Source organism: Emys orbicularis, chromosome 11 (genome assembly GCF_028017835.1).
Source record: "Emys orbicularis isolate rEmyOrb1 chromosome 11, rEmyOrb1.hap1, whole genome shotgun sequence".
In the NCBI taxonomy this organism is placed as follows: Eukaryota; Metazoa; Chordata; order Testudines; family Emydidae; genus Emys; species Emys orbicularis.
Window position 1 is genome coordinate 66,605,500 of NC_088693.1, and position 13,127 is coordinate 66,618,626.

Genomic DNA, 13,127 nt, shown 5'->3' on the forward strand with positions numbered 1-13,127 from the left:
AGTTAATTTAAAAGTCTAATAGCTATGCCTGAATAATTCCATGTGTAGTTACTCTTATTCCAGAATAAGAGTGTCTTGTTCCTGTTTAGCTTTCAAAATGGATTCCAGAATAAGAGCTATTCCAGAATAATTCCATGTGTAGACAAGTTCCTCCTCCGGCCCTCCATCCCCCAACAGAGTTCCCAGAAGAGATTCCTTGTTATCAAAATACTGCATATATGAATTACACGTTACAGGACATATCCAAGAAAAAGTAGCAATAAGCAGTATGAAAAATGTAGAATTGATAACTAGCATTCCTTACTGATTTGTTTTCCTTCTGGTGGCATTACAAGAACATGACTAAATGCACAGCTTGATGCAGGACTGAAATAACTATAATATGAGTTTCACATATAAATCATGAGATGAATTTTGGAGAAAAAAAAAACCCCAACTATCCTAATCTTCTCTCTGCAACTTCTTCCTCCTACTTATCAAATAACTGCTACAGTAATTACTTCAATCTTATGTAACTTTCCCTGGAAATTTCTGAACCATCCAAGAGAATAGACCACATGTTTCATGTAAACAGGTTTGCTATAATATAGTCATACAAAGAGTGGTAAATTCTTTCAATTTCAAAGAAGAGAATTCAAAGACTATCATCAGGTTACTAATCTGTCGGCCTTTGGACAGATGCTGGTGTGTAATTCATGCTACCAGAATTTCAAGGCTGCGTGAACTCCCACAAACTGGCCATAAAACAAGAAATGGAACATGTCGGCCATGTCCCCTCTCTCTACTCTGGACACCACAGACAGCCCTCCATGGGATCAGGAATCTAAACTCTCTAAATCAAACAGGAGCCATGAAACTAGTTAACGTGGCCTTCAGCAGAGAGGATGGATTCCTGGAGTAGCAGTGGTATTAATGCACTGCCAATGGCGTTATATTTCCTGGAAGCTGAACAGGGGGATCACAGAGCCCATGTGGATGCCCAGGACATATGGATTCCAAGGAAGAAACCTATTTTGTCCAGGTGGACAGGGCTGGGAAGGAGAAACAAGATACATTCCACCCCACCAAATGTTTACATTTAGTAGAGTATATTTTTGAATATTAAAAAAATAACACCTCCTCCATAACAATTTTCCTAAATCATCCATTTGCTGGAGATGAACTCTGCACCAGGACAATCCCTGCTGGGGAGAAAAGATACTCTGAAAAGTTTACAGTCCTGAATTTAAAGTTACTGGGCCAGATATTCACTGGTACAAGTCAAGTAAGGATCTTGCCCACAGAGTTTTCATGGTATCATGTCATTAGTGGGCATATTTGCCATTCCTGTAGAGTGACCAGGGTGCATGATCCTCTAAAGCCCTGGCTGTCTTGAGACGCCAGCAGATCTCAAGTCATCGGCACGAAAAGGATAGCCAACTGAAAGGGCTGTTGCCCTCTGTGCTACTTCCTAGCCCATCCCACTACAGCATAGTGTGGTTCCACTTAGGAAACCTATTTCCACTGTCCCCAGAGTCATACCACACACCCCTCGGATAATGAGATATAAGGTGCAGGGCCAGGTTTCAGGTTTCATCAACATCTGTGGAAAATTCTTCAGCAACTTCCACAGGCAAGCAGGAAATACTACTGCATAGAGCACCAGGGCATCTTCTAGTTCCTATTATGCATCACCATGCCTCTCCCCATGTAAAACAGAGCCAAAAATATGCACAACACATGCAGAAGTCTATCTGCATGACAATGTCGTCACTTAAGTACCACTCTCCATTTTATTTTACTACTTCCTGGTATCTGCATGCATTTCATCCCCTCCAACGCTATAAGCAGAGTGAGCAATTTGGCCTGATAAAGAGCTACGCATATTTACCAAATTGTTAAGAGCAACAGAAGAGAACAAATTTAGTTTCAAAGGGAGATAACTACATCTGTGCATCAGAGGGCAGACTTGGGCTCCTACAGAGCTTAAGAACTATGGGAACTACAGAATGCTAATGACCTAAAAAGGCAGATATAGGTATGACAGACAAAATTCACTGCCATCAGCGGTTAGTCCTGTGGCATATAAATAGGGTCACGCGCATAATGGAATTTAAAAAACAAACAAAAAAGAAGGGTGGGGAAAGTGAAATGCAGTTAAAAAAAAAAAAGTGTTAAATTTCCATACGGTTTTTGAAATGCCTTTTAAAAATGCACCCAACGGTGCACACCAAGATAGAAAACAAACGAAAAACTTTTAAAGAAAAATATATATTAAAAAAAAAAAAATCTATTTGACCATGTACACCATCATTACAATGTATTTGTGTTACAGAGGCATCAATCCAACTCTGGGCACCGTTGTTCTGGGCACTGCAAATAAGTGCTTGTATACATAGAAAAGTTGTACCAATTTAACTACACCGGTATAGTTAAGGTGGTACAACCTCTTGAGAGTGCAGACAGTTATCAGTATAAAGGTACTTTATAACCAGTATATCTATTCCTGTGTGGGATGGGAAAGAAGCCATCCTGGTATAAGGACCTTTATGCCAGTATAACTACATCCACACTAGTGGTTGTACTCATAAAAAAGATTAGAAATAATTATGCTAGTACAGTATCTGTGTGTACACCAAGCCTAAGACACAACATGAGGCAGAGGCTGTCTCCAGAACAGTTTACAGTCTTTACAATTCAGTCCAAGGAAACGCAGTGGCACAGAGACACCAAGTGACTTGCCTAACACACACACACACACACACACACACACAACTGGAAGAGCAGAGAACAAAACCAGGTCTCCAGACTCCCTGATCCACCAGCCCACACAGCCTCTCAGTGAGCTGTGATAGCATTTGGGGATTCTACTTCTGTTCAAAAACCTCCTGGGTAGGGCAGTAGAGAGGCTGATTTTCAGCTTCCAAACTGATGGTGGTAGAGGGAAACCTTCTCTACACCAGTGAAAGAGAGAGACAACACGGAGCATGCTCAGCATAAGAGGCCAGCAATAGGCATGGCACCTTGCCAGAACAGAAGGGAATGGGGGAAAGTATTTTGGCATGTTTTCCTAAGACACCAGTTCTGTGGTTACAGCTGAGTTGGACCAGACCAGGTAGTTTCATATGGGGAAAAACAAACAGCCTGATCCTACTAGGTACCCAATCCAGTGTTTTTTTTAAATGGTGGATGCAATGTAAACTACGGAATAACCTAGCCAATTAAACCACTCCCTGAGCCTCCCCACACTCAAACCATGTAAGGCGAGAGGAAGTAGGAGGCAACAGAGCCCTTCCTTCCCCTCTTTAATTAAAAGCATAGGGGAGCTCCCCTGCTCTCCTTGGCTTGTATAAGCACCCTGCCCTCAAAAGTTCCTCTTCCTCCTTAGCTGGGAGAGAGAGAGAGCAGCTCCCTCTGCTGTTTCAATCAGTTTTAACCACTGCACCTAAAGCGATGGCCAACGCAGAGAACTCCAGTCCTGCGTCTATAAGGCCCAATCCTAAAAGATGCCCAGCACTTTGAACTTTCCATTGACTTATGGAAGGAGAGGGAGCTCAGCACTTCTCGCAGGATTAGGAAGCCGGTGCTTGATCCAGTTCCCATTCAAGTCCATGAAAAGGCGCTTATTTACTTCAATGGGAGCTGGGTCTTGCCCCAAGTTTGTCTTTGGGGGGAAAATGAAATGCTGCCTACTGAATTTCTAGTCATTCGGTTTTGAGAAACACCTGACAACTACTATATTCCAAAGAAATGGAGGACTTTTCCCCCCTCATGAGTGTCTGACAAGAAACCAAAATGAAGATTCAAAAGCTAAGTATTAAAACCTGCTGACTCTACAGCTATCAAGAACGTTGAGTGCTGTAACAGGGTGTGTACTGGAGAGCTAACTGAAGATGACAGTCAAAGGATATTACAGAAGCTCTAGAAGGAGGGCGTGTCCTGTAACAAAGCTGGGATAGGTGACCTCTCAAAAGAGTCTATTGGTGTGAATAAAATAGTATTTAAACAAGATTAGCTGATCATGCCACTCCACCCTCATTATAACACTCACCAAAAGGGAGGAATGCTTTTACTGCCAAGTATGTGATATGGTAGGGAGTGATACTGGGAAAAAGTATACATAGGTGAAGCTAGGTTCACCTGCCTTCTAGTTACAAACAGCACTCCCTCAGGATAGTTCAGGTTGTGACTAAGGTCCGGTCTATACATAGATTTTGTACCGGTATGACCATTTTGATTAGGAGTATGATTTTTTTTTAAAACCAAAATAGTTTTACCAGTACAACCTCTACTATGGATTAAGTTGCACCAGTATAAAGGTGTCTTATACCATTATAGCTTATTTGCCTTCTTATAGAAGCACTTTCATACCAGTATAACTGTGTCCGGACAGAGGGGCAAGGTTTCCTACCACTTTAATGATCAGTACTAAAGCAGTAAAATTTTTCTTTGTACACAAAGCCTAACTTTATGTCTAAAGCATGAGCTTTTCCCCTCTAACTGCACCAACAGTCAACCAGTTTGCCTAAAATTTCTCGCCAGTTTGCCTAAAACTTCATGTATGTTTTTTCTGCCAGGGAGAATATTTCTTGAGAAGTTTGAGGTTAATTGGATGAGGGATTTGGGTGACGCAAATGTTTTTAAAAATGAGGATGGTTAATTTTTTCCAAAATTTCTTTAAAAAACAACAACAACAAAAACAAAACCTTCCTCTCTCTAAAATCAGCTTGGCCCAGAAACGTCATTGGCCGACATCCTGTGAAACCAGAACTACTGCTTTATGTTATTCTGCATTGGCCATCCTGTAAAACTTAATGGCTGTGCTCATTACCTACAAGAGAATAAATAAATAAAAGTTCCAAGGTTGTATCATGACACAATCTTCAAACCCGATTTAATTTCAGGCCGTTTCCTTGCAAAAGGTAGAATCCATAGATGTGTTTATTTATTCAAACAAATGTGATGTGGGAAGTGAAGTTGATACACCTACAGTAAATGCAACATTTTGCTCAGGGGAAATGACAGAGGTGACACAAGAGTTGTATTAGAGTTTCCAATTCAGAAGGAAAATTAAAGCTACCAAGCAAGATTTTGAGCCTTAAGGTGACAAAAAAGGGACACAATTGATTGGTTGGAATATAATATAGGTAATTTTATAATAATGTCTTGTCTGACTTCTCTATAACAGATTCTAACTTCTTAACACTCTTTTTGAATTCCCTTCACTTGGTACAATCATCCCAATAGCTTTCTAGTCCGCTACTGTTATTGTTTCCCAAAGCCAACTACTGTAGTAGAGTCATTATGTTCAGCAATTGACTCAGGCAACTATAATTATTTTCTTATCAAATTACTTCTTATTCTTTAATATTTTTTCTGCATTGTTATCAAAACATTTTTAAAGTGCATTGATTTTTTAATCAAATATCAAAATTGTTGGATTTTAATATGTATTATTGTTCTTACTCTGTCTATTTTAAGGCGTATTTTAATCTAGACCTGGAAACAAGAAAGCCATCTGTGACGCCCATTGTAGCACCGTTTAACTCTCAAATTTAAGTGGAACTTTCCTCTGACATGGTCAGACGCCAATAGCTGCCATTATTAATTTTCCATACAATAGCAGACAATGGATTTAGAGAAATATCTTTCATGTTACACAGAGTGGTCGTCAAGTCAACTAAACAAACAACCGAGCCCTTGTATTACAGTGGACTTTTTCTGAGTCCATTGTAACCTGGAAAAAGTGTTTCCTCTCAGACAAATTCTATAGCAAGAATGTAGTGTGGAAAAACACCGGAATAGTTTTGTTTCTTTTAAAAATTGCTTTATTTATCTGCTTCATCTGCTTTTACATTGTTCCTCTCCTGAGAATCTTGTTCAGTTTTGACAAGTCCCTGCCCATTTTATTTCCAATTCAAAGTTCACCAAAGTCAATGGAAAGACTTCCACTGACTTAAATGAGCTTTGGATCAGGGCCTTCGGTCCCTGTTCTGCAATGAACTTTGGACGGGTGGTACTGAGGTCAGTCAATGGGGCTCTATCAAGCACCGGCATCCATCCACACCAAGCTCATGCATGATCAGAGCACTTATGAGAGTTTACCCAAGTAAGGACTGAGTAACTGGTGAACTAGAACTTCCAGCTTTGGGCCACTGTAAACACGTAGTTCAATGTAAGCATGCTACTGGATACAGTATTTCTTGAACTGGAGTTGGAGGGAAACAGTCTGCCTATTCATCTGGCTACTTACAATTTAGTTACAATAAGTTACTTAGAATTATTTGAATATTTGCCAATACCTATCTGTACTTTGCTAAAGGGAGATGCATATTGTAAGGTATACATATCATTAGTTAGCTATGACAAGCAATCTACTCTGATTTATCTTTCAGGATCATCTCATTTGGAAGAAAAGTGGGTGTCTGCCCCATCTGTAACCTATGCATGTAACTTTGATATCGTAAAGTGATACTATGTTAAGGAAGCAATAGAGACTCTTCAACATGAGCCAAAATATTTAACCTGCAACCTTTTGGAACAGAAGCTGAAAACATCAGTGGCCTGGCCAAAAGTCTTACTAACATGGAATTGCCACAGGCTAATAAATATGAACTCTTCACCAAGCGCATCATTTTACTACTGTTGCTTCTGAACCAATCAAGCAGTTCTCACTCAAATCTTGCACTCTCGTCTGCTCGATGCACTCTTTACTGTATAGTAAAATACCCAGGAAGATTGCCTTGTCATGGTTTCATCTCCATTTAAACTGGACATGGCTGAAATAAGAGCTATGGCTCAAACACAGGACTGAGGATCTAATCCTGACCTTCACCCCTGCAGACCCAGAAGAACTAATGCAGGTTCCACTTCTTTGGGGGATCAGCGGGTAAATCTGGGAGTGAAGGATTTGGGGGCCCAATCCACCTCCCACGGAAGACAACAGCCCCAATACAGCACTGCCCAGTATCTTGTGTCGCCACTTACACCCGTGCAAAAGTAGTGCAAAACACTACCAAATCAGAATTACAAGCACTTGGTACCAAAATAAACGGGCACTCCAGCAGTGTATCAAGATCTTTCCAGCGACTTCTAATCAGACCCATGGTCTGTGCACACAGAGTACCCGTCCTCCCTCCCTACCTACTATGGAGCCTACCTTCATGGGGTGTGCTTGCATCGCAACAGCAGGAATTTTGAAAGGCAAGAAAATCCACAACTTAGCAGTTTCCAATGGCCATTCTCCTCCCTGCAGAGGGAAAACGTAGAGGCCCACGGGCTACTGAAGCTCTCTGAATGTGGAACATATGTGGAACATATGGTGGACCCCAATGCACAGCCTCGTTATTTGGCCTGTATCCACTGGGTTGAAGATTTGGCCCTATGTGTAAACCAACCAATTCAACTGCAACAAAAGCCTGACAGCCGCTAATCAACATCTTTGATTTTTTTGACATGAGATAAAGCTCCTCACTCTAAAACGTTTTGATGTTTGATCAGAAGAAAAATCTAGTTTTGTAATGAAAAGAAGAAGAATTCTATAGGAAAGAGAGGGGGTCGTATTCCTCGGTTCCAATCATACAGGCAAAAGTCCCGCATCCCAAATCAAATTTTACCTGCATCCAGAACACTGAATAGAGCCCTACATTTGTCCACACCAACATATCCTTAAAACAGGCCAACAACAGTGAAAGTTATTGACACACATGCAAGATTAAATATTCAGGAATTTTCGCCAACACCAGGAGCCATGTGCATATGCTGAACTCGGAACATGCACGTTGCAGGCATGAATGAGATTAAACTAGAATAATCATTGCAAATCATTGCACAGTGAAATCAAATGAAAAAATATTTTCACATGAACTCAGCAGACAGCTTTACTCATTAATTAGACCCTGGTTTTTAGCCTATATGATAAGATTTAAAACAGTGGGTTTTTTTCTTTATCTCTGATGAAGCCTTCCCATTAATAAAAATGTAAACAAAGAGAGTAGTAAAACTTTTATAAGCCAATAAAAAAAAAAAAAAAAAATCAGAATCCCAATCAGCAGGATTGGAATGGTCTAAAGCTGCTGAATTAGGACAGGATGTCATATAAAGTTCAGCCCAGAGTGTTAGCAATCACATTCTCTAGCAACATGTATATAATTGGAGATCTTCATAATAACCCTCAGTTTTAAAGGCTCATAAAATCTGTATTTTACTCGTAATTTGCAGAAGGTAAAGAGAAATTGTTAAGGAAAAAGTAACACTTTCCTCTCAGTAAAAAAGGCTTTGAAGATAATATACTTATTATTACAAACAAATTCTTAATGCCTTACTTTTCCTTCCAGAATATTTGGAGAAATGTACAACTTTTTTTTACTGTATATATTCACACACACAAGAGAAAGAGAGAGAGAGAAAAAAAATGAGTATCACAAAGGAAAAAAACCCACTGTAAGTATATTGGAAACAATACATTTTAAATTACTTTTGAATACAAATAATAAAGCACTTTATGATAAGTATCTTGATAAAACATTGTAATCAACAGTGAAACAATCTATGTTCTTAAGAGAAAAGTATGTATAGGCTCCAAAATGTAGCTGAAAGGTGTTGTTTCATTTAAGGGTGAAAAAATCCATCATCAAAAATCTTAAGTACACCTGACTTTCAGTGTTACACTCACAGATCCCTCTGCACTTTCTCAGTTTCTCTTTTGACATTCTAAAACAAAACCCTTTCAATTTGTTAAAGACTCAACTGGTGAGAGAGTTCCATAAATTACCAATTTATACTGGCCATTTTCTGAAATTTTCAAAGCAAAGCTAAGGTAATGAACAGGATGCTGAAGTTTCCATTCAGAACAGTAAAATATATCCTGCCATCAAGCCTGCATAGTGTAACTTTAGATTTTGCTTGAGTCAAGCCTTTTTGAAATAAAAGCTTGTTGGCTTTTTAGATACAGCTATTTCAGACTGCTTTTCGGAATCCTGCTAAAAAGCTGTTTGGATCTCAAAACCGTCAAAGCAAAACAAGGACTAGTAAAACCTAGTGTTTCCTACCTGGTACAGGTAAGGACCAGCTCTCAAATGCCACCTTGGGATACTTCAGACTAGTAATCAGACTCATGTTTAGAAGAGACACTAACATGAACAAAACCAAATCTGTCCCGTCCTTTTCTTCTTTGGTAGCAAAATCTACGGTAGTGGCTTTAGTCTAGTGAGCAAGATGAAGACCCCACAGACTAAACTAGTCCAAATATGCTGCTAGAGAGAAATACACAAAAAGAAGGCTTACTGCTTGTCATGTGACTCGGTGAGGTATGCTGCCCATTGGGTGTGCTTGAAGTGAGGTCAATAGCCATGTTGGAGTGCTCCCTTTCGGGCGAAAGCTCATTGTCACCTGCTTTCACAAAATAAAACACTTAGGTTTCTGTCCCATGGCGCCATAAAATTATCCAATTATACAGCATTCAGACTTGCTAACTTCTTTTCTACCCACCCGCCTTCCACTTTTAATAGATTCCTCCACGGTCAACTAAAATTGGCTTCCTAGTGACCACAAACATAATTTTTTTTTATTAGAATCAAAAAGTATCCTTCAATCCTCACAGATTATAAAAAGTACACGTGCAAATCTTGCTCTGGCTGCTTTACATGAACAGAACTTAGAATTACTTGCCCATTTCTACGTACTGTGGTGATAACAGACTAGAGACTGAACTGGAGCAGAGTGGAGTATCATTCTGATGTAAGGACCTTCCACTCCAATTTTGATTCATGATTTTCATGTAACTGGCCATTAAGCTAGAATAGTTCAACAAAGTAAAAATATTTTCCCCAATGAACAAGAAGGGAGCAATGCACAGTACTAAAAAGCCTCACAGTAAAAAATGATTTAGTTTCTGTCCTGTTTCTCATTTATGTTTTATATAAAATAAACATTGCTCTCTTATGAAAATATTAAAGCAAATATTTAAGTATATAATATAGTGGTTTTTAAAAATAACCACTAAAGTTTAGTGTTAAATGGTATCTCTCCAGCATTCTCTTACAATATGGAGTTTAATAACAGCACAAATGAAAGTTAAGAGTTTCGGGGGGGGGGGTTATAACACTTTCTACAGAGATATTGTGAAAAGGAAAGCAAAGGAGATTTCACAAGTAAACCAACAAAATTAAATAAAAGTACTTACATGTTATATATCCATCAGTAGCCTCTGCTTCCATAGTCAAAGTGCAGTGCTACAAGGCAAAAGAATACACCCTCAAAGATGCCTGCCAGTATCAGCCATTAAATGCTTAAACTTACTTAAAGCCATTAGTAGTTGCCTCTTTTGCTGCTGCAACCAGCACCTAAGAAACATGCAAATGAGCACACGCCGTGCACTGGTAAGTCACTGAACTCTTTTGGCAAATGATCTAAAGCTGCTGCAGATGGGGGTAGAAAAGGTAAGTTTGCATCTTGATGAGCTGTGTTGAGACTATAATTTGATTTTTAATTACAGTTCCAGCTGCTTTAATGATTTTTTTTTTGAGGTTCCAATTGGACCAGGTATGTTTTAACTGGGATTTTAATGCTTTATCAATTAGCAGTTCTCACAGCCACAGCAGGCTTCCAAGATGTTGATACTATAAAGATTGCCCTTTTCACATTTATTCCATGGTGGCTCATCATGTTCTGACTAAAAACAAAACCCTTCAGTGTCCATATTCCTTTCAGAGTTATTACAGCCTTTTGTCTTCAATTGGCCATCAAGCATCCTCACTCACACACCCAGACACCTGTGCATGCACCTGTTCATTGTAACCATACCTATCTATCATACTAGGGGCTGCATGTCATATTTAATATTTCTAGAGCATGCATTTTGTGGTGTGTGCCAATCTCAAAGTTTCTGGAAGCACTTTGCTGACATAGAACAAGCTATTACTTTCCAGAAACTCAAGTAACTGTATAGGATGACACCCCCTAGCTTTCATTTGATTAAAAGAGAGAGAAAGAGAGAGAGAGGCAGGGGAAGAAATCAATAATCGTAACTATATTATTTTAAGTGGAAAAGTTAAGAAACTGACATAATCAGAGGAGAATTTTATTTCCTCTCTCCATCTACGGCCCCTTTTTTGCCTTTAGTTTCAAAACTCTCACTGCACCAAGCAGCTAAATTATTCACAATGAGCCATTTCTGTATTGATCGCCGAGTATATTTAGCCCTGGCTCCTGGAATTTCTCCATTACTTACTGGAAAACAGGCAGCTTCACTTCTTGTCTCCAAAACCACTTCCCTCTCCCTTACCCCCCTTGTCCTCCGCCCCCCCCCAAAAAAAAAACAACAACTTTTCTCTGTGTTCCTCTCTGGTATAAGGCAGATCAAATTCCCAAGACACTCGGTACACATAACACTTACATTTCAAACTGGAGAGCTGCTATCAAACGCTTGCCATTACTGATTGTAACAACTTTTAGAGATCACTTTAAAATAAAAACAGACAAGCAGCTTCCTCAAGCCCTTTCAATGTTACCTTATCTTTCCCCTAGTACAGGTAGACAGACACACATGGGGCGGTGGGGGGGACGAAGAACACGTCAGAAGCAACAGGGAAAGAAGATCATCCTAGCCAATGAAATGGAAGGAAAGAAAGGAAAGGACGGGAAGGGTGGAGGGGGAAGGAATGAAATATACATAAAAGAAAATGTTCTTTGATTATTTGAAATGAAGAAAAAAGAGAGTTTGATCACCATGCCCAGGTGTAATGGCAAATCTCCGCTGCTAACCCCCTCCTGCCCACCACGAATGGAGAGATAGTTATGATCGTATTGAAGACATAGCGAGATGGGAAAAGTTAACCCCCCCCAAAAAAAAAATTAAAGTCCCCTCTCCCCCGCCCCGTCCATCCCCTGAAACTTACAAGTAGAACATTCAGAGCGAACGGATCGGTGGGGAAACTGAACAGGAAAAAAAAAAAAAAAGAGCGAGGTCTCCCTCCCTTGGGATGGTCTTGTTGAGAAACTCGCTCAGGAATGGCACATACTTTCAGGAAAGATGAAGAACAAAAAGAGAGAGAGGGAGGGAGAGGGGGAGAGAGGTCAGCCAGTGCTACAGCAATGCGATTAACTAGGAGAGAGAAAAACTTGATCCACCGGTTCCTTAAGAATCGACAAGAAAACTGGAGGAGAGGAAGAAAGGGGGGACTTGGAGTGGGGGGGGAGGGAGGAACAGAGAAGTTAAAAAAAAACACCCACACAGAGCAATAAACCTAGGCCAACTTCACAGGATTGTTTTTGGCCCTTGGCAAAATGAAGAGATCTTAATTTCATCTCTGCCTCTCCCCGCCCAGAGCACAACCTGTCAAAGTAATTTAAGTCCTGCCTTATTCAATATCGTGTGTGTCATGCCAGTAATAATACTAAAAATAATACTAAAAAGGGATCTAGATCACCTTCTCCCAGGTATCTGCAGCTAGAATAGGAAGCGGTTGCAAATTGCCATTCAAACCCTTGTTGTCAGTTTCCAGAGCTGAGAACTGATTAATCGATTAACATCCCAGAAAACAAGAATTTTAATTGTAAAAAAAAAAAAAAAAAGGCACCCCGAAAGGCTTTGCCAATCCTACCCCTGAAAGCCAGTCACTATGCTAAACCTACAACAAATAATAATATTAATCTTCCCCCTCCTCCAAACACACATATACAGACCGATTTATTATTATTATTGGTTAACAGCAACAAGTCATTTGATCCCATCACAGCGCGAGAGATGCTACAGATAATTACACTTTACTTGGAGCCAGCCCCCACCCCTTTGCAAAGCGGAGACATTCACACAGAGAGATTTCTATGAGCCATAACACAAATAAGCCAGAGCTCTTTCTTCCCCCCACGAAAAACAAAATGCCAAGCGAAGATTTACCTCAGCAGTGCATGCAGTACCTCACTTCCATCACCCTTTTGTTTTGTGTTTTTATTAGTGTCTCCTCTCCCTTGCTTTCTGTGCCTAATGCTTGTGTGTTTGGGCACTGCAGTTGGTTATGGAAACTGTAAGCAGTGGATCTGTAGCTAAGGGTAATCCTGTTTTTACTTCCTCCATCTTCAGAGAGCAGGGTTAGCCTGGGACAGCTGGTCAAACCCCGAGAAACCGATCCGGCAAAGACACACACACG

The 13,127-nt window shown here is 40.0% G+C and overlaps 1 protein-coding gene across 5 annotated transcripts in view; it reads right to left on the reverse strand.

The window, feature by feature from the left end:
- The window catches only part of IKZF2 (IKAROS family zinc finger 2), a 130,882-nt gene extending 120,677 nt beyond the window's left edge, over positions 1–10,205 (reverse strand). For 3 of the 5 annotated variants that reach the window (XM_065413075.1, XM_065413073.1, XM_065413072.1), the window contains exons 1-2: positions 10,163–10,196; positions 9,265–9,369 (exon numbers count right to left, since the gene is read on the reverse strand). In XM_065413075.1, coding sequence (XP_065269147.1) covers positions 9,265–9,369; positions 10,163–10,196 — 139 coding nt within the window. Of the gene's footprint in view, positions 1–9,264; positions 9,370–10,162 lie in introns of all 5 variants that reach the window. The other 2 variants (XM_065413076.1, XM_065413074.1) reach the window with 2 other exon arrangements.
- Between the last annotated feature and the right edge of the window lie 2,922 nt (positions 10,206–13,127).